This window comes from Puma concolor, chromosome B2 (assembly GCF_028749965.1).
Source record: "Puma concolor isolate L17-30 chromosome B2, mPumCon1.1.hap2, whole genome shotgun sequence".
NCBI lineage: Eukaryota > Metazoa > Chordata > Mammalia > Carnivora > Felidae > Puma > Puma concolor.
In genome coordinates, this window is record NC_141671.1 from 9,130,602 (window position 1) to 9,152,966 (window position 22,365).

At 40.9% G+C, this 22,365-nt stretch overlaps 1 protein-coding gene across 7 annotated transcripts in view; it reads right to left on the minus strand.

Moving 5' to 3' along the window:
- CDKAL1 (CDKAL1 threonylcarbamoyladenosine tRNA methylthiotransferase) overlaps nt 1-21,903 on the minus strand; it is a 705,830-nt gene extending 683,927 nt beyond the window's left edge. For 3 of the 7 annotated variants that reach the window (XM_086706145.1, XM_086706146.1, XM_025916964.2), the window contains exons 1-4: nt 21,792-21,903; nt 20,940-20,983; nt 1,721-1,895; nt 216-328 (exon numbers count right to left, since the gene is read on the minus strand). In XM_086706145.1, the coding sequence (XP_086562271.1) occupies nt 216-328; nt 1,721-1,890 (283 nt within the window). In that variant the 5' untranslated portion in view covers nt 1,891-1,895; nt 20,940-20,983; nt 21,792-21,903. Of the gene's footprint in view, nt 1-215; nt 329-1,720; nt 1,896-4,903; nt 4,927-20,939; nt 20,984-21,768 lie in introns of those variants that run through there. The other 4 variants (XM_086706141.1, XM_086706142.1, XM_086706143.1 and 1 more) reach the window with 4 other exon arrangements.
- Between the last annotated feature and the right edge of the window lie 462 nt (nt 21,904-22,365).

Here is a 22,365-nt window from a genome sequence, read left to right on the forward strand (position 1 = left end):
GCCACCCAGGCGCCCCAAAGTAGTTTTTTTTAAGTATCTGTATAATAATGTATCTATAGTTATCTAGACAACATATAAGAGTTATCATTTTGTTTTGCCTTAAAATCATTAAGTCATGCTAAAATATACTTTAACTGCTGAAGCTAAAATATATATCTCTAAAGAATTCAGCCCTGAAAAACCTAACCAATAAAATACACTACAGATCCCATTACCTGTAATTTCATATCCATAAGCAGCTAGTTGTCCAGCCATATATTCTCCATCCGAATTATTATGAGAACAACCCCATGTTCGCATCCAAATTTTCTGTATGCCTGGAATAGTGCTATTAAACAATCAATAAAAAAAAAAAAAAAGTAAGTCTCATTTAGGAATTTTTTTTCGAACAAAATCACTCGATTTCTGGGCATATTATGCAAAAATACGCTCACGGCAACCCATGTGCAATCTATTCATGAAACGCAGCAACTTAATCCATAATCAACTGTTACACCAAAAGTCTAAAATCAAAGTAAAATAACCACAGAAACCTAAGTTATGACTCTCTCCATATAAATATTTCCCTTTTCTCTGCATTTTAAATTCAGTACTAAAGTACTATCACTAAGTTAAACTCCTAAAGAGGTAAATACAAATAACAATAGCAAACAAAATGGTTCTAGCAAGAGAAGCAAATAAAGAAAAACTAAGGACATCACCCATTCAATGACTCCTATATAACAATTACAATCTTTATAACTTACAGATACAAATAACTGAATCAAAACAGAAAAACCATCACCCTACAGCATAATTAAAAGTACTCCATATGTAAAAATAGTTATAAAAATGTAATATTTTTAGAAAGGGAAAAATAGTCGTTCAACTCAGACTGCACTAATAATTTAAATTTAAATAGAAGTTACCTTAAAGACATATTCAGAGCAAATTCAATAAACTTCAGTCATTAAAATATGAGAAGTTTAAATTCACAGACTTTAAAAAGTGTTACAAATAAAACCATCGAATGCATTAAAACTTTCAACAATTTACTATCTAAACAAATATAAGCATGTTAAAATTATACAACTGCATAATCCTTTCTGGCTAGGCTGTATTACAATTTCACAGAACTACAACAGACCTAATATGATAAATGACACAATAATTTTTTTGTGCCAATGCCTTTAGCTGATCCAGAAGTATTTGTAAATTTGCTAAGAAAAATCAAATACCCAAACCACCAGTCTCATAAGAATTTCAAAATGCAGTAAAATGCCTCATTTGGAAGTAACACAAAATTACATACCAACTACAGAGATACCAAAGAGATCCTGGGGTAGCGGACACAGATATGGGGCAGGGGCAGCATTTCCCATATTTATGCCAAATACTGTCCTTGACCCAGTCTTCAAGAAACATGCCATCTGACATCTTTTTTTTTTTAACCAATTACTTTGCCAAATTTAAAACCAAATAAAATATCTCCTCTCCAAAAGATTTTTAGAAACAGCACCTATATATATATATATATACATATATATGTACACATATATATGAGTATATATATATATATATACATATATGCATATATACACATATACACATACATACATACACACACACACACACACACACACACACACACACACACACACTGATATATACCAGTATGTATCAGTAGCACCAGTTTCTTCCTTGGTAGGATACTGAATATAATCTCAAAACAAGAGCTTACCTATTGCTCGGTGGGCTGTTTTCATCTTGCAAATATTTTTGGGTGTTTCGCTTTCGCACCTTTGGAACAACATGCTTCCGTGAAAAATGCCTATCTTGTGGCTTTAAATCTTCCTGTGACACAATATCTTCTATGTCGTCCAGGAGAGAATCACAGGAGGCAGAAGGCATCTTCTCTATTACATAAAAAAGTTATAAACAACAGAGGCATATGAGTCCCTCACAAATCTATTTCACATGTATCATCTACGAAATATTCTTGCTGATCTTGAATCTAATAGAGAGTTCAGATTTAACTTCAAGTTTACAGAAAACGCAAAAGGTAAAAAAATACAAGGAAACAATGAGACAAATCCTACTGATAATGGGACATCCCAAGGTTCAACTGGAACTATTTCTTCAACAAATCAGTCTCACAGAGAAAAAAAACCGAAGAGAGATTATTCACAGTGAATGCGTTAGAAGCATAACAACTACATGCAATTCATGCTCTTGACTCTATGTCACTTTGTCCAACCAGCTGTAAGATATTTTGGGGACAAATACGGACATCAGAATATGAAGTGGGTGTTAGATAATATTAGGATATTACTGTAAATCATTAGATACAAAGTACTGATATAAAGTATTGTCCTCATGTTTAAAACATGTTTAAAATTGTCCTCATGTTTAAAACATGTTTAAAATACGATGTTATTTCTAACATCGTAAACGTGATTTTACTTTTTATTTATTATTTTTAAAAAATCTTTTTATGGAGCACCTGCATGGCTCAGTCAGTCAAGTGTCTGGGATCTCAGCTCAGGTCATGATCTCACAGTTCAATTCATGGGATCGAGCCCCATGTCAGATTCCCTGCTGACAGCGTGGAGCCTGCTTGGAATTTTCTCTCCCCCTCTCTCTCCACCCCTCCCGACTCGCGCATGCTCGCTCTTTCTCTCTCAAAACAAAGTTTTTTAAAAATCTTTTTAGAGATTAATATTGAATATGTGGACGTTAAATATGTCTATAATTTACTTTAAAACAATAAAAATAGGATAAGACATACAGGAAAACCTTACATGTCTTAAATCTAAGACACATATATTGGTGTTCATTATCCTATTCTACTTTCCTGAATGTTCAAAATTTTTATCATTAAGACAAGAAAATGTGGACATGGCTTTCAGGAAGATAGAACAGATGTCCTCTTCCTTATCCATCCTACTAAGTACAATGAAAACTATGGGCATTATATATAAAATAAACATCAGAAGACTCTGAGAGGTAGAGAAAAGGCAGACTGACCGGGGACCCTGGAACCCAAGGAACAACACAATGGTGAGTTACTTGGGGTTTCTTTCGCCTCCTCTATCCCAGACTTGGACCTGAAGAAGCCAGCAACCCAGAATTGCCAACAGATACAGACAACAAAAGCACCCCCAAAAAAAACCTGTTCTCTTTTCAAAGAACCAGAAAAGGGACAGTCTAGCAAGACAAAACTTTTAGACAACCACTCTACCCCATAAAACAAAACAAAGCCCCACAAAACACAAAACTACAGTCCCACCTCCTAACTTCTACTTTTATGAGGCTGTAACGAGGCACCCCACCCCACCCCACCAGGGCAGAACCAGAGGAGGCCATGTAGGAACCCTGGACTTGCCAACCAGCCGACCAAACAGTAAGGAACCCCCACCCCACCACAGTCAGTCAAGACCAAACTGATGTACAAGTTTACAGTTATATTCCTATCACAATCCAAGCAAGATGTTTTGTAGACATAGATAAGATTGTTGTAAAATTTATGTGGAATCGTTTAAAAAAAAAAAAAAGTAACATATCTGAAACAATTGTGAAAAAAGAAGAGTGGGAGGAATTGAGCCACCCGATTTGAAGACTTATTATACAGCTAGAATAATCAAGACTGTGCGGTGTTGGTGGGTGAGCAGAAGTATGAATCAACAGAACAGAACAGAGAACCGGAAAGAGACCCACACAAATATGCTCAAGCGACTTTTCACAAAAGTACAAAAGCAATTCAGTAAAAGAAAGATAACCTTTCCATTAGTGCTGGAGCAATGGGACATTTACAGACAAAAACTGAACCCCAATCTAAGTTTCACACCTTATACAAAAATTAATGCAAAATGTATCATGAACTTAAATGTAAAACGTAAAACTATAAACTTTTAGGAAAAACTGTAAGAGAAAATCTTCTAGACCTAGAGCTAGGTGAGGAATTCTTGGGCCTGATACCAAAAGCATGATCCATAAAAAGAAAAATTAATCAATCCAGACACCATCAAAATTTCAAACCTTTGCTCTGCAAAAGACCCATTTAAGAGAGGATAAAAAGTCAAGCTACAGGGGCGCCTGGGTGGCTCAGTCAGTTAAGCGTCTGACTTTGGCTCAGGTCCTGACCTTATGGTTCATGAGTTCGAGTCCCATATCAGGCTTATAAACCCCTCCCCCACCCATTCTCTCTCTCTCTCTCTCTCTCTCTCTCTCTCTCTCTCTCTCTCCTTCCCTCTCCCTCTCTCTCTCTGTGAAAATAAATAAACATCAAAAAAAATGTTAAAGAAAAAGTCAAGCTACAGAGTGGGAGAAAATTTTTGCAAACCACCACTTATCTGACAAAGGACTGGTATCTAGAATTCAAAACACAGTTTTAAAAAATCCAATTGGAAAATGGATGAAAGACAAAGACATTTCACCAGAGAGGATATAAAGAAGGCAAGTAGCACACAGCATTACTAGCCGCCAGAGAAACAAACTCCAACCACAATAAGGTATCACTACACACCTATCAGAATGGTTAAAATAAAAAAAAAAAAAAAAAAAACAGTGACAGCACTAAACCCTGACAAGGATGCAGAGAAACTGGACCACTCCTACAATCCTAGGGGGAATATAAAACGGCACAGTCACTCTGGAAAACAGCTCAGCATCTTCTTAAAAAACTAACCATGGAACTCCCATGTTACTTCTGAGGGTTTATCCGAGAGAAATAAAGACTTCCATCTCCACAAAAACCTAAACCCAAATGCTTACTTACAGCAACTGCTTTGTCAAAACCTGCAGACACCCACATGCCCTAAACCGCAGTACGGCTGCACCACAGTACGGCTGCACCAGGGAATACTACTCAGCGATTAAAAAAAAAAAAAAAAAAAAAAAAAGGAAAAGTACCACTGATACATACAACAGGCAGGACGAATCTCCAGGGAATCATGCTGCTGTGAATACAGCCGCTCCCGAAAGCTTACGGGCTCTATGGTTACATGTTTGTAACATCCTTGAGCCTGAAATAACAAAATTACAGAAATGGGGAACACAACAGAGGTCACCAGGGATTGAGGAGAGGATGGGGCAGGAGAGAAGGGAAGGCCACTAGCCACGGTCAACAGGAGAAGTCCTTGGGGAGATGGAAACGTCCTCCGTCCTGACCAGATCAATGTCCGTATCCCGGGTGTGACACTCACAGTTTTGCAAGACATTACCACTGGGGAAACCTGGACCAGCCATACAGCATATCCACACAACTTTTACTGCTGTAAGGAAATCTGTAACTATGTTAAAATACAATGATAAGGGGGGAGAAAATCACCTGGGAAGAAAAAGGAATGTACACTCGAGTACATTTACTGACAGTGCGGCTGCTACTTCTACCACGTCCAGGCATGAAACAAGTGCTTCACGGGTCACCTCACTGACCACTCACAACTCGTGCTTCTGGTGGTATTACCGCCCTCCCTTTAGACAGCCAGGAAGCACACGGAAGCTCGCTCACCCCAAGATCAACAACAATCCCAGGCCAACGAGCCCCAGCCCGTGGCCTGAGCAGCCCTCTGCTGCGGACTTCACGTAGCAACGACCACGGTGCCTCACCCGGGTCGCCCAAACCAGTGTCAGGATCCCGATACTCTCCGCTGCTCTCAGGCCCCTCCAAAGAATCTCCCCTCTCCCACCTGCCAGATCCCCATCTCTCCACGCACAGCTTTCAATTAACAGACCAGCTTTCCAGGCAGGATCTTTTTGTGCCCTTTAGTGCAGTGAGGTCTTTACAACTGGGACGAATTATGCCCAGTAAGTCCAACCCCCGTTCAAAGCTCAGCCAATTTTACATCGTTAGTCATAACAAAAGATCAGAAATAATCTAACCTGATAAAGACCAGCTGAGCTACAGTTAACAAGGACAGGACAGGGTCAAGGTGAGGCTGTCAATCACAGGCCTCCTCCTTCCCTAGACACAGGAATGGGGCCCGTGACCCAAGCCTGCAGAGTAACCCATCTTCCTGGCCACCATGACCGGTTCAGGTTTGGACATGACAAGCCCAGACCATGAGGATCATCAGGAGGACTTGTGTGCCAGAGCCAACAGAAGAGGTGGCTTCCCTTCCCACTGAAGTGGCCAAGGGGGGGAGGACGTCAGCCTGCGGATGCCAGGGGCCATGCTGCCTGCCACAGGGCAGAAACGACCTAGGGAATGAAGCCTAACATGAGCTGGAGACAGAAAGAGCCACATTGACATTATCTGCGCGCCTGGTTCAAAGCCCTGCTCTGCCCCGTCATGTGAGCCGGTCAGTTTCCCTTTGTGGCTTAAATGAGTTTAAACTGGGTTTTCCGCTCTTGCAAACAAGAGCCCTGCCCAACTCAGCAAACTAGATAAGGAAAAATGAACCAGGTTAGTCTTTCTGAAATGGGTTCTATTTATTTGAAAGACCATCTACCAGTGAAAAAATCGTTCTGTGGTCAAAAAAATTCAGGAAATTCTGCTTCCTTACAGATTGCCAGTACGCATTAGGGCAAAGACTGAAAAACTGCAGTGAAGAAACTAAAACTCATTTATCTTAGGAATTTTCTGAAAATTAATTTCTCATCGATCTCCTCTTCACGAGGCTAAAGATGGTGCCAAAAACAGAAGGCCTGAGTGAAGCAGGCCCTCAGATCCTCTCCCCAACTCTGCACACATGGAAAACTTCCTTCTTTTACAGGGAGATGGTCCATGGACTCTGCCCAGCAATGTTACTATGAATGAACAGCCCACCCTCCCAAGAACAGCCCTTCCACTCTGACTTCCTCAAGCACAGAAGCCCAGCAGTGGCCGCTCTTCCGGCATCGTCACCGTCTCTCTACTCAATCATTACTGCCTAGATACAAACATGCTGCTATTTCTCCCACTGAAAAAACAAAAACCTTATCTTGAACCCACCTCCTCCATGTACTATCTCACTCACATTTCTCTCCCTTAAAGAAACACTCCTTGTCCCTTGGCAACGATGTGGATGGAGCCAGAAAGTATTATACTAAGTGAAGTAAGTCAGCCCGAGAAAAGATAAATACCGTGTGACTTCACTCATCCGTGGAATTTAAGCAACAAAGCAAAAGGAAAGAAAAGAGATGAAGAGGCAAACCAAGAAATGGGTTCTTAATGCTAGGGAACACACTGATGGTTCCCGGAGGGCAGGCGGGTGGGGGACGGGTGAAACAGGAGATGGGGAATAAGGAGAGCACATGTGCTGAGCACAGGGTGTCGTGTGGAAGTGTTGAATCACTCACTGTACACCTGAAACTAATCTTACACTGTATGTTAACTATCCTGGAATTAAAACAAAAACTTAACCAAAAAAAGAGGGGCACCTAGGTAGCTCAGTCAGTTAAGCATCCCACTTAGGCTCAGGTCATGACCTTACTGCTCGGGAGTTCGAGCCCCTCGTTGGGCTCTGTGCTGACAGCTCGGGGCCTGGAGGCCGTTTCAGATTCCGTCTCAGTCTCTCTGCCCCTCCCCTGCTCGTGCTCGCTCGCTCGCTCTCTCTCTCAAATATAAAACATTAAAAAAAAATTAAAAACAAAAAAAAGAAAGAAAAAGTCCTGCAAGTTCCAATTCAAGAGGATGACGTAGGAAGACTCTGAAACTCACCTCCTCCACAGAACACACGAAATTACGCCTATTAATAGAACAATTCCTCCTGAAGAACTGAGGGCTGACTGAGCAGCTACACAACAACCAAAGACAGAACAGCTAGAGACGGAGATACGGTGACAAAGGGAATGTCCACCCCCGACACCGTGCACGGCAGTAGGGAAGGACAGTATTGAGAAACCAGGAGATCCTTCTGTCCTTGGGCCCAGGAAAAAAACCCCACAGTTTAACAGAGCAACTAGCATATAAGAGAGGCAACGCCAGACCTCCGCCAAGCAGCAGAAGAGCTTCAGGAAAGCGCCAGGACAGAGGGACTGGAGAACAGAGAACGACACATTAATGCTCCCACCCCACCTAAAAAGCCTAGACTGGAACAGGGTCAGGCACCACGACAGGCAGGTCCAATTCTCCCAACAGCCTGTGCCTTCTGCCAGCCCAGGGTCTGCGAGCCCACACCAGCCCTAGAAGAAAAGCCACGGTTTGAAAGGGTGGACCAAGTGTGGGAATGCTCTCTCCCTCTCCACGTCAAAACACCAGACCGTAGAAGGGTCTGGCTGCCCTCAGAGGCAGATTCCAACACGGAAACTGGAGGGTCTGGATGGCGTAACTGGTGGGAGCGGTCATCACAGGGACTTTGTGACCTCAGCAAGCCCAGGACCCACAAGCCCACACCAGCCGTCCTAGCAAAGAAAACAAGCTACAGTTCTGTGTTTTATGTGTGTTTTAATTTTTACTGGGTTTTTTTTAACTTTTTAAAATTTGTCTTATTTTCTTTATTATGTTTTTCTTTTTGGTTTTGTCCTTGTTCTCTTTTTTCTTTTCTCCTTTTATTATTTTTTCTTCTTTAAATTCTTTTTTCTTTAATCTTTCTTTTAAAAGCCATGGTTTTGGGGCACCTGGGTGGCTCAGTCGGTTAAGCATCTGACTTCGGCTCAGGTCTCAATCCTGCAGTTCGTGGGTTCAAGCCCCAGGTCGGGCTCTGTGCTGACAGCTCAGAGCCTGGAGCCTGCTTCGGATTCTGGGTCTCCCCCCTCTCTCTGCCCTTCCTCTGCCTGTGTCCTCTCTCTCTCTCTCTCTCTCTTAAAAATAATCAAACATTTAAAAATTAAAAAAAAAAAGCCATGGTTTAAAATTTTTAAGTTTATTAATTTATTTGGGGGAGAAAGAGAGAGAGACAGAGAGAGCAAGCATGCATACGAGTCGGGGAAGGACAGCAAGAGGGGGAGAGAGAATTCCAAGCAGGCTCCACACTGTCAGCACAGAGCCCAATGCAGGGCTCAAACTCACAAACCGTGAGACCATGACCTGCGCCAAGAACAAGAGTCAGACACTCAACCAACTGCACCACCCAGGTGTCCCTAAAAAACCAGTTTAAAGGAGTGAAAGAGTACAGCTAAAGATAAAAGAGTACGGTTAAAAGAGTAATTAAGCACATATGGACACAGCTCCAGCCAGCACAATTCAGCAAGCATACCCAGTCTGCATGGGGTCTCCATACACAAGACCAGTCTTTCAACTTTTGGAGAAATAACCATTTTGCCTAATCCATAGAAACAAACACAAAAAGTTAAGCAAAATGGAGAAACAGAAGAATATGTTCTAAAAGAATAAAAGAAAAGAAAAAGCCTCAGTAAAAGAATTAAATGCAACAGATTTAAGCAGTATGCCTGATAACAAATTTAAAGCAATGATTATAAAGGTCCTCAGTGGGCTGGAGAAAAGACTGGAAGAGCTCAGTCAGACCTTCAAGAAAGAGATAGAAAATATTAAAAAGAACCAATCCGACATAAAGAATACAACAACCCCAATAAAAACCACACTAGAAGGAATCAACAGTACGTTAAAGGATGCAGAAGAACATATCAGCAATCTCAAAGGGTAATGGAGGGCACACAAGCTGAACAGCAATGAGAATACAATTTTTATAAAATGAAAAGTTTAAGAGATCTTTGGATAACATCAAGCAAACAGACATTCACATTACAGGGGTCTCAGAAGAAAGAGAAAGGTTCTGAAAACTTATTCGAAGAAGTAAAAACTGAAAACTTCCCTAATCTAAAGAGGGAAATAGACATCTGGGTCCAAAAAGCAGAGTTCCAAACAAGAAGAACCCGAGGAGGTCCACAACATAGCACATAATAATTAAAATGTCAAAGGTTAAAAAAGAGAGAATCCTAAAAGCAGCAAGAGAGAAACAAAAAGTTCCCTAAAAGGGAAACCCCATAAGGCTATCAGCTGATTGTTCAGCAGAAATTCTGCAGGCCAGAAGAGCAAGGCGTGATATATCAAAGCACTGAAAGGAAAAAACCCACAACCAAGAATACTCTACCTAACAAGATTATCATTCAGATTTAAAGGAAAGAAACAGTTTTCCTGACAAACAAAAGTTAAAGGAGTTTATCACCACTAAACCGTGCCTCACAAAGAACGTAAAAGGGACTTCTTTAAGTGGAAAAGAAATGGCCAATTAGACATAAGAAAAAGATGCAAAATATGACAACATATACAGAAAATGTGCAGAAGGGAGTAAAAAGAGAAGGCGAAAAAGAAAAAGGAAAATGATTTTCCGTTTCTGTTTTTTTCTAGAATGTGTTTGAACTTAAATGACCATCAAATTATTTTTGAGACAGAGAGAGACAGAGCATGAAAGGGGGAGGGGCAGAGAGAGAAGGAGACACAGAATCAGAAGCAGGCTCCAGGCTCTGAGCCGTCAGCCCAGAGCCCGACACGGGGCTCGAACTCACGGACCGCGAGATCGTGACCTGAGCTGAAGTCGGACGCTTAACCGACTGCGCCACCCAGGCGCCCCTAATGACCATCAAATTTTTTTTTTTTTAATTTTTTTTTTCAATGTTTATTTATTTTTGGGACAGAGAGAGACAGAGTATGAACGGGGGAGGGGCAGAGAGAGAGGGAGACACAGAATCGGAAACAGGCTCCAAGCTCTGAGCCATCAGCCCAGAGCCTGACACGGGGCTCAAACTCACGGACCGCGAGATCGTGACCTGGCTGAAGTCGGACGCTCAACCGACTGCGCCACCCAGGCGCCCCTAATGACCATCAAATTAATATGAACTGCTCTTTACTTAGCATGCTATATATGAATGAACTTCATGGTAACCACAAACTCAACCTATGATAGGTACACAAGAAATAAAGAGAGAGAAGGCCAAACAAAATCTCGAGGAAACAGAGCAAAAGAAAGGAACAAAGAACTACAAAACAGCCAGAAAACAGAATTTTTAAATAGCAATACACACCTATCAATAATTACTTTAAATGTAAATGGCCTTAATGCTCCAATCAAGACACAGAGAATGTTTTAAAAAAAGAAAAATAGGGGCGCCTGGGTGGCTCAGTCACTTAAGCGGCCGACTTCGGCTCAGGTCATGATCTCATGGTCCGGTCCGTGAGTTCGAGCCCTGCGTCGGGCTCTGTGCTGACAGCTCAGAACCTGGAGCCTGTTTGAGATTCTGTGTCTCCCTCTCTCTGACCCTCCCCCATTCATGCTTTGTCTCTCTCTGTCTCAAAAATAAATAAACGTTAAAAAATAAAAATTAAAAAATAAAAAAAATAAAAAAACAAAAAAAACAAGACCCACTGTACATCACCTACAAAAGACTCACCTTAGATCTAAAGACACACACAGACTACAAGCAAAGGAGTGCTAAAACATTCACCATGCACATGGAAGCAAAAGAAGAAGAAAAAAAAAAAAAAAGCCAGGGTACTAATACTCCTACCAGACAAAATAGACTTCTTTAAAGCAAACACTGTTAAAGAGACAAAAAAAGGGCACTGGCATTACATACATAATGATAAAAGGATCAATCCAGCAAGAGAATATAACAATTGTAAGTATCTATGCACCCAACACTGGAGCACATAAATAGGTAAAACAAATATTAACAGAAATAAGGAGAGAAATTAACAGTAATACAACAATAGAGGACTTTAACACCTCACTTACATCAATGGATAGATCATCCAGACAGAAAATCAGTAAGGAAAGAATGTATTTGAATGATACACTGGAGCAGATGGATATAACATACACAGAATATTCCATCCAAAATAACAGAATACACATTCTTTTCAAGTGTACATGGAATATTCTCCAGGATAGTAGGTCATAAACACAAGCCTCAGTAAATTTAAAAAGACTGAAATCATACCATGCATCTTTTCCAACTATAATGGTATAAAACTAGAAACAAATTACAAGAAAAAAACTGGAAAAAACACAAACACATGAAAACTAAACAACATGCCACTAAACAACCAATGGGTCAAGAAATCAAAGAAAAAATTTTAAACATACGTGGAGACAAATGAAAACGAAAACACAACAGTCCAAAATCTATGGGACACACAGAAAGTAGTCCTTAAACAGAAATATATAGCCATAGGGGCGCCTGGGTGGCGCAGTCGGTTAAGCGTCCGACTTCAGCCAGGTCACGATCTCGCGGTCCGTGAGTTCGAGCCCCGCGTCAGGCTCTGGGCTGATGGCTCAGAGCCTGGAGCCTGTTTCTGATTCTGTGTCTCCCTCTCTCTCTGCCCCTCGCCCGTTCATGCTCTGTCTCTCTCTGTCCCAAAAATAAATAAACGTTCAAAAAAAAAAAAATTTAAAGAAATATATAGCCATATAGGCCTACCTCAAGAAACAAAAAACTCAATCTAACTTTATGCCTAAAGGAACTAAAAAAAGAACAAAGCCCAAAATGAGTAGAAGAAAGGATATAATAAAGATCAGAGCAGAAATAAATGATGTAGAGACTAAAATAACAATAGGAAAAAAAATCAATGAAACCAAGAGCTGGTTCTTGAAAAGATAAAATTGAAAAACTTTTAACCAGACTTATCAAGAAAAAAAGGTGAAAGGACTCAAATAAATGAGAAACAAGAGAGAAATGACAACTCATATCACAATACAAAGGGTTATAAGAGAATACTATGAAAATTATATGGCACCAAATTGAACAACCTAGAAGAAATAATCTCCTAGAAACATACATCTTCTAAAACTGTACCAAGAAAAAATAGAAAATCTGAATAAACTAGGGAGCCTGGGTGGCTCAGTCAGTTGAGTGTCCAACTCTTGATTTTGGTTCAGGTCATGATCCCAGAGTCATGGGATCAAGCCCTGTGTTGGGCTCCACGCAGAGCATGAAGCCTGCCTAAGATTCTCTGTCTCTCTCTCCTTCTACCTCTCCCTCACTAACATCCCCTCTCTCTCTCTCTCTCTCTCAAATAAAAAAAAAAGATAATTTAAAAAAGAATAGACCGATTACAAGTAATGAAATTAAATTGGTAACCAAAAAACTACCAAAAAATAAAAATACAAGACCAGTGAATTCTATCAGACATTTAAAGAACAATTAATACCGATGCTCCTCCAATTATTCCAAAATATAGAAGAGGAAGGAAAGCTTCCAAATACATTCTATGAGGCCAGCATTACCCTGATACCAAAACCAAACACACCACAGAAAGAGAAAACTACAGGCCAATATTCCTGATGAACAGAGATGCAAAAATCCTCAACAAAACATTAGCAAGCCTCATACAACAATACATTAAAAAGATCATTCACCTCGATCAGACGGGACTTATTCCTAGGACGCCAGGATGATTCAATATTCACAAACCAATCCACATCATGAACCATATCAACAAAACAAAGAATAAAAATCATATGATCACCACAATAGATACAGAAAAAGTATCTGATAAGATTCAACATACATTCATGATAAAAACTCTCAACAAAATGGAATTGGAGGGAACATACCTAAACATAAGAAAGACCATATATGAAAAACCCACAGCTAACACCATCCTCAATGGTGAAAAACTGTGAGCTTTCCCTCTAAGGTCAGAAACTAGACAAGGACATCCACTCTCACCACTTCTCTCAACATAGTCCTGGAAGTCCCAGCCACAGGAATCACACTAGAAAATGACACAAGGGGCATCTATATTGGTAAAGAAGAAGTTAAGCTTGTCACTACTCACAGATGACATGATACTATACACAGAAAATCCTAAAGATTCCACCAAAAACTACTAGAAGTACTAAACGAATTCAGTATAGTGGCAAGACACAAAGTGAATACCAGAAATCAGTAGCATTTCTTTACACTAAAATCATAGAAGAGAAAAAAGAGAAAGACCTGTATACAAAGGGTTCTCACACTGAAAACTGTGAGACACTAATGAGAGAAACTGAAAATGACCTAAACAAATGGAGAGATATTCCATACTCATGGACTGGAAGAATTAATATTGTCAAAATATCCATATTACCCAAAGAAATTTAATAAAGATTCAATGCAATCTCTATTAAAATGCCAAAAGCATTTTCTGCAAAACCATAACAAATAACAATGAAATCTGTATGGAACCAAAGAAGACTCCAAATAGCCAAAGCAATCCTGAGAAAGAAAAACAAAACTGGAGTTATCACAATTCCAGATTTTAAGAGGTACTACAAAGCTGTAATAATTAAACAGTATGGTACTGGCCCAAAAACAGACACATAGATCAACACAACAGGACAGAGATGCCAGAAATAAACCCACATTTATATGGTCAACTAATCTGTGACAAAGGAGGCAGGAATATACAATGGGGAAAAGACAGTCTTTTCAACAAATGGTGCTGGGAAACTGGACAGCTACACATAAAAGAATGAAACTAGACCTCTTTTTTACACCATACATAAAAATAAACTCAATATGGATTAAAGAACTCAATGTGAGACCTGTAACCATAAAAATCCTAGAAGCCAACACAGGCAGCTATTTCTCTAACATCAGCCAAATTTTTCTAGATACATCTCCAAAGGCAAGGGAAACAAAAGCAAAACCAAACCACTGGAACTATGTCAAATGAAATGTTTTTGCACAACAAAGGAAACTGTCAACAAAACAGAAAGACAACCTACTGAAGGGGGAAGATGTCTGCAAATGATATATCCGATACGGGGTTAACACAAATATATAAAAAACTACAATTCAATACCAAAAAGAAAAAAAAAATAACCCAATTAAAAATGGACAGAAAACCTGAACAGGCATTTTTCCAAAGATATAAAGACGGCCAACAGACACATGAAACAATGCTCAATATCACTAATCATCAGGGAAATGCAAACCAAAATCACAAAGAGATACCACCTCACACCTGTTAGAATGGCTAAACTCAAAAAGACAAGCATCAACAAGTGTGGGCGAGGATGTGAAGAAAAAGGAACCCTCATGTGCTGTTGGTGGGAATGTAAATTGGTGCAGACACCATGGAAAACAGTATGGAGGTTTCTGAAAAAATTAAAAATAGATGATCTAATAATTCCACTATCAGGTATTTAGCCAGGGAAAACGAAAACACTAACTCGAAAAGATACGTGCAGCCCTATGTTCACTGCAGCATTATGAACGACGGCCAAGACATGGAAGCCATCTATGTGTGCATCAGTAGGCTAATGGACAAGGAAAATGCAGTATACACACACGATGGAATATTACACAGCTATAAAAAGGATGACACTGTGCCGTTTGAGACAACATGGATGGGCCTAGCAGGTATCACACTAAGTGAAATAAGTCAGCCTGAGAAAGACAAACGCCATATGATTCTACTCATAAATTCCATCTAAAAAATAAACAAACAAACAAACAGCAGAATCAGAACTATAAACACAGAGAACAAGCTGATGGTTGCCAGCGGGGAAGGTGGTAGGGGACTGGGCAAGATGGGAGAAGGGCAAATTGGGAGATCAGGCCTCCGGTTATGGAATAAGTCATGGGAGAAAAGCAAAAGCGTAAGGAATACAGTCAATGACACCGTAATAGCCAAGTAACGGGAAAGACGGTAGCTACAATTGTGGTGAACATAGCATAATGTATAAACCTGTCAAATCACTAAGTTGTATACCTGAAACTAATGCAACATTGTGGGTCAACTATACTCAAAAAATATAAAATAAAATAAAAATACCTTGCAAGAGCTGTCGACACGTATAGTTTCTGATCTCTGCCCCCACCCCCCACTCCATTATCTCATGAACCAGGCTTTCACCCCCACCTTTCCACCAAAATTGCCTGTCGTGATGTCAGTGACTTCCAACGATACATACAATCATAGATGTTCAATCATCTTATAGGACCCTCTCTGCAGCACTTGGCATACTGACCATTCTCTCCTTACAGTACTTTCTTCACTGACTTCCGGGACCCCACGATCTGTGGGATCTTCTCCTACCACATCAGCCATACCCCAAGTCTCCTTTGCTGGCTCCTCCTCCTCTCTCCCACTTCCCAACATCGAAATGCCCCCATGAATCTGGGGACCACCCCATCCGATTTCACCTAGTTCCATGACCTTGAAATACCAACTGCAGATGCTTCTATAACCACCCCCAGACCTCCCCTGATTTCAGACTCAAATGTCCAGCTGCCTGCTCAATTCCACACCCCTGCCTGATAATGTCGAATAGTTGTTTCAAACCTAAGTCAAAACCAGAACTCTTGACTCTCCCCACCCAACCGCACACACAACCACATCACACCCCGCCACCTCGCACACCACCACCACCATCATCTCACACACATCACCGTCATCACCACCACCATCACACCAGACCCTCTCACAACTCTCCCCATCTCATTTAAAGGCAATCCCAACCTTGTACCTGCTCCAGGCAAAAATCGTGGTGTCATCCCTGACTCCTTCCTTCACCCTACATCCAATGCACCAACAAAATCCTGCTGGCTCTATTTTAAAATATATTTTCTGGGGCGCCTGGGTGGCTCAGTCGGTTGAGCGGCCGACTTCAGCTCAGGTCATGAACTCGCAGTTCGTGAGTTCGAGCCCCGCATCGGGCTCTGTGCTGACAGCTCAGAGCCTGGAGCCTGCTTCAGAGTCTGTGTCTCCCTCTCTCTAACCCTTCCCGCTCACGTTCTGTCTCTGTCTCTCAAAAATTAATAAACATCAAAAAAAAATTTTTTTAACTAATAAAATATATTTTCAGAATCTATTTCTAACTGTACCCATTGCCACATTCTTGGTCCAAACCAACATCCACTCTTGCGTGGATTATTGCCATAGGTAGTCTCCCTGCTACTATCCTTAATTCGCAAAGGACATTTTCAGCCCAGGAGCCAGGGATCCTTTAAAACCTAACTTCATCTCAAGCTTCAGATCAAAACCTGCCAATGGTATTCCCTCTGAGAGTAAAAAAAAAACAAAATCAGTGCAAAGACCTGCAAGGACCTACATAATCGGCCTCCTGTCACCTCTCTGCCTCTGTCTCCTACCATCCCCTTTTCTCCTTGCATGACACATGGGCTCCTTACTAGTTCACAGCCACCAGGTACACTCATCCCAGGGTCTCAGTGTTGCCTGGATGCCTCAGGGCTTTGCTCAGAGACCACCAGTGAAATCTTCCCGGGCAACTCCCACCTCATCACATACACACACACTTGCTACTCCCCTTCCCCACCCTGTTCCTCGACCACAGCATCTCATACCTGCTTCCATGTTTTCATTACTTGGTTAACATCTACCTCTTTCTACTAGAAGATGTACTCCACAAAGGTAAAAGTTTCTGTGTGCTCTGTCCACTGTGTTATCCCCTCTGGTGCCTCAAACTACATCTAACACATTGCAGCTTCTCAATATATTAATTTTTTTTTTTTTTTTTTTTTTTTTTTACTGTAGATGAAACTACACCTAACAGTCTAACAAGAGACGGCCCGCGGCTACCCGCTCTGTCCCGACTATACTAAACCTTTTCCATATTCTGAGTATGCCAAACTAGTTTCTGACTCCAAGGGCTCCACACTTGGCTTTTTTTTCTGCCTGGAATATCATCCCCCAAATAGCTGTATGGCTTGCTGTCCACTTCTCTATTCAAATGACACCTCCTGGGAGAGACCTTTCCTAACCACCACATCGAAGACAACCACACAGAGACCAAGCATCCACACACACTCACACTGACCTCTAACCTGACACCGTAACTGCAGAACAGAACTCCATCTCTCTCACCACAGTGTCACCTCCATCAGCAAAAAAGGCATTACCTCGTTTTCACCACTGTCTCTGTGACGCCTACAACAATGCCCAGCACAGAGCAGGCAAACAGTCTCTGTTGACCAAATGAATGAATGAATAAGATGCGTAAGGTAAATTTAGCTCATCTTTCTTACACTGGATTGGAATCTAAAGCAAACACCTAATAACCCTCAGAGTTTCTTCTACCACTGTTAGTCTATGAAATAAAGAGGCTAAATGAGAAAGGCTAAGACAGGTACTGCCTTCAAATGTTACTAAAGAACTAGTGAAGGACTGTGAATTAAAGGACGCATTAAAAGCCATCCTTTTTTAATTACACTTTTTACACCCCATATAGCCCTGTGTATTGATTCAAGGAAGGGAAAGGAATGGAGAAAGAAAGAGGAGAGGAGACATACAACATCATGCAGTACGGGGAGGAGGAAACACTGCTAAGCCTCTCATCTTATAGAACTGAAATCCAAAGAAGCAAAAAGATGTGCACACCAACAGAGTTACATTTAGAACCCAGGCCTCAACGCCAAGCCCCCCCAACTATAGTTCTGCCTCATTGGCAAAGCCCAAACAACGCAAGAGTCTAATGTGATGCGAAGAAATAAACATATTCCAGGAAAAAAAGGGGGGGGGTGCAAAGGAAAAACAGGCCTTCAAGAAATGCAAATAGCCAATAAGCACTGGAAATAATGCTCAAGCACACTAATAGTGAGTGTTTAAACAATAAATTATTTTTTTGTCTACCCCACCGATAAAAAAAAAGACGGACAAAACCCTATTGTTGACCGAAAGCATGGTAAAGCTGGTTTATTCTTTCCGGAAGTCTTCCTAGCAATACATATCAAACTTTAAACCATATATATCCTTTTCTAAAATGTTTATTTTGAGAGACAGCACACACGCACTTGCGCATGAATAAGGGAGTGGAGAGAAAAAGAAGAGAATCCCAAGCAGGCTCCATGCTGTCAGCGCAGAGCACAACATGGGGCTCGAGCTCCCAAACCATGAGATCATGACCTGAGCCAAAATCAAGAGTGAGCCACCCAGGCTCCCCAAGACATATACAGTATATCCTGTGATCCACCAATTCCATTTCTAGAAATTCAATTTAGAGAAACAAAGGAGAACAAATATAAAGCAGAGGATCGTAAATCTGACTGCATAAGGACTTGAACCATCTCATCACTATTTGTAAAGCTTTTCCTTCCAACAAACTGGTAGAACCATTAGCCCTCAGAAATTTGTAAATGAGTAAGAAGGAAATGAAAGTCTGAGACTAAAAAGAAACAAGACAACATTGAAAGGAAACAACAGATCATACAGTTTTTTTCTCAAAAGGCTGAGGAATTCAAGTTTGACGAAGGGAATATAAATCGTCAGTGAAAAGGGAGATACTGAAAATGTTAGGAAAAATATATAAAGCAATATCCTATAGTAGTGTTATTTGCATTTGAGATTTATTAGGAGAGTTTTTATAGTATCAAATACCCAGGTCCCATTCTGAATTATCATCTCCAAGGAGTGGACTATAAGGACATTAACTTAAAGCTTGCCCAGATGATTCCACTACACATCCCTGATTGAGAACCATCATTCTCCCAGAGATTCTCAACCTTTTTTTTTTTTTTTTTTTTAGCGTTTATTTATTGAGAGACAGAAAGAGAGAGAGAGCTCAAACAGGGAAGAGCAGAGAGAGGGGAAGACAGATTCTGAAGCTTGAGTGCTCATTGCATTCACCTGAGGAGCTTTTGAAACCTACCGGCAACTGAGCCCCAGGGCAACTCAATCAATCAAGGGGAACAGGGGCACCTAGCAAGCTGAGTGGGTAAAGCATGCAACTCTTGGTCTCACAGTCTTGAATTCAAGACCCAAGCTAGAAGTAGAGATTACTTTAAAAAAAAAAAAAAAAAAAAAAAATGGGGGAACAGAGCCTGGAGAGTGATACTATTTTTTAAACCTTCTAGTAATTCTTACATGTGTAACCACATTGTGAACCAAAGTCCTACACCAGTAGTTTTCATAGTTCGTGGTTCCCAGATCAGCATGATTAGCACCACTGGGAAACTCGGGAGAGATGAAAATTCCCGGGCCCCACGCCAGACCTACTGAATCAGATACTCTGAGTAAAGCCCAGCCATCTATAACAAGCCTCCAGGTGATCTTGATGTGTACTAAAGTTTGAAAATCTTTATCCTAGAGTTACTCTTTCATAAAAATCATCGAGAATGTTCATCAAAAATATACTACCTCATCAGCTGATTTCAACCAGGGTGCCAAAAAAAAATTTAATGGGGGGAAAGAACAATCCACATGCAATGAAAGAAGCTGAAGCCCTTCCTCACATTACATACAAAACTTAACTGAAAACGGACCACAGACCTAAATTTAAAAGCGAACACAATAAAACTCTTAGAAGAAAATATAGATGTAAATCTGCGTAATGTTAGATTAAGCATTATTCCTTCCTTAGTTATGACACCAAGAGCACAAGCAACAAAAAAAACTGGACTTCAGCAAAATTAAAAATGTATATGCTTCAAAGAACACCAGCAAGAAAGTGAAAAGAAAACTCATACAACGGGAGAAAGTATTTAGAAATTACATGTCTGATAAACATCTAGTACCAGAATACAGTGAGTACACAAGTCAACAATAAAAAGACAAACAACCCAATGTAAAATATGACAAAAGAGATGAATACACAGGTCTCCAAAGGTATACAGATGGCCAATAAGCACATGAGAAGATGTCAATATCATTACCTATAAGGGAAATGCAAATCAAAACCACAATGAGATACCACTTCACACACACCAGGATGGCTAAAATAAATAACAACAACAACAGCACTGACAAAGATGAATATACATTAGATCATCCAGAAAGAGAAAAGAATACAGGGCCAAGCCTTGAGGAACTCCAAATTTAACTGCCAAAAAGAAGACAACCAGCCTATCACAGAGACTAAGAAGCAGCAACCAGAAAAGGAGAAAATCAGTAGGGGATAGAAGCCAAAGGAAGACAGCATGTCAAAGAGGCCAACAAGGTCAGTGCTGCTGAATGTACAAAAAAGGCTAAAATTAATGAAAATGTCTCTTAGATTTACTGATCTGGCATGATATGGAGACGATGGCGTTTCCAGATAATGATGGTGACAGCATTACTGAGACGCTAGACTGCCTTTGTGAACATTCCAATGTGGAACACTTTATTCAAGCATAAAAGGTTTGAAATAAATAAGTACCTTGATTATCTGCAATCAGTCTCAAATCCTCTGGAAAGAGAAGTCTGGAAAATAAAAACTCATTAGAAAAAGCGAGCTCCCCCAACAAGTTCACAAAACCACATAAGGGCTCTTTAAAACTACTTAAAAGGGATTAGACTTCATAAAAGAGAGCTTTCTACAGCCAAGTTAATGATGTTCCACACTACTTCCAACTCCTTACTGACTGGGTCAGTGTGTTTACATCCACCGAATTTGCCACGATGGTGATCCAGCGTCTGGCCACAGTAATAAACACTGCCCAGCACTACAACACGTCTGCGTGATTCAATTAATACCAGCTACAAAATAGGGATTTGGCAGTGAGGGACGTATCCAGATCACCTTCCACCAGAAAAACACGTGGCGTCCCGAGATTCAGAGAGAGGTTTTTTGAGTATAAAAGGGAACAAGAGTGAAAAATCAAGCCACTGGCTCTTCCGGCCAACTTCTGTTTCAATTCTTGAGGTACAGCTCTGTGAAAGCTACCGAACTGCGAACGCCTCGTCCCCATCCATCACACAAATTCAGCGCAAGTGGGAAAACGAATGAAATTAGATTTGACAATAAGGGACGAGTTCCTTTAAATATTCTTCGCAGCCCTGCAGCACGCAACGCCAACCACTCTGTCCTCACTTCTGGCAGCGCTCCCCGCCTCCCAATTCCCTGACCCCAGCTGGCAAGTCCCGTTTCAACTATGAAACAAGCCAACAAACGGCCCGAGAAAGGCCGAAACGGGGGAAACCAGGCTCCGCCATTAAGGGAGCTCTAGCCACACTCCGCCCCACACTGATCCCCCCGCCACCCTTACCCAGAGGTCAGGGAATAACACACCAGTCCAAAGTGAGAGGATCCACACGCCGTTCTGCGGATACGGGAAACACTTTAGATGGAGCTCGCCATGACACTTACGTCCCGCCACGTTTATTTGCGCATGCTCCAAGACGGTGGCCGGGAGAGGGCAAACTGCCTCATCGCTGAAAGCGCGAGTTCAGGTCTAACTTGCTTGGGTAAAGATTACAGTTAGAATTTTTTTGGTTGCAAGAGCGAAATTAGACGCCAGAATCTCAGGTTCTTAGAATCGCTTAACAGCTATCTTCTGCTGAGCTCTTACTGTGTGTCAGGCACCATATTAAGCTCTTAACATTTATTATTATCATTAATTATTATTATTTTACAAAAGGGGAAACAGGGAATGTAAGTACTTGCCTAAAGTTACTCTGCTAGTAGTGGCAATCCTCTGTGCTGAATTCAACTCTGAAAGAACCTGCTATTTTCATTTCATTTTACTTGCTTCCTCAACCTTTTGTGAAATGAGGTCATACTGGAGAGGAGAGTAGAATAGGACAAAGAACAATTTGATTAAACAATATAGATCATTTAACACCAAGAAAGAAGGGTTTTTTTT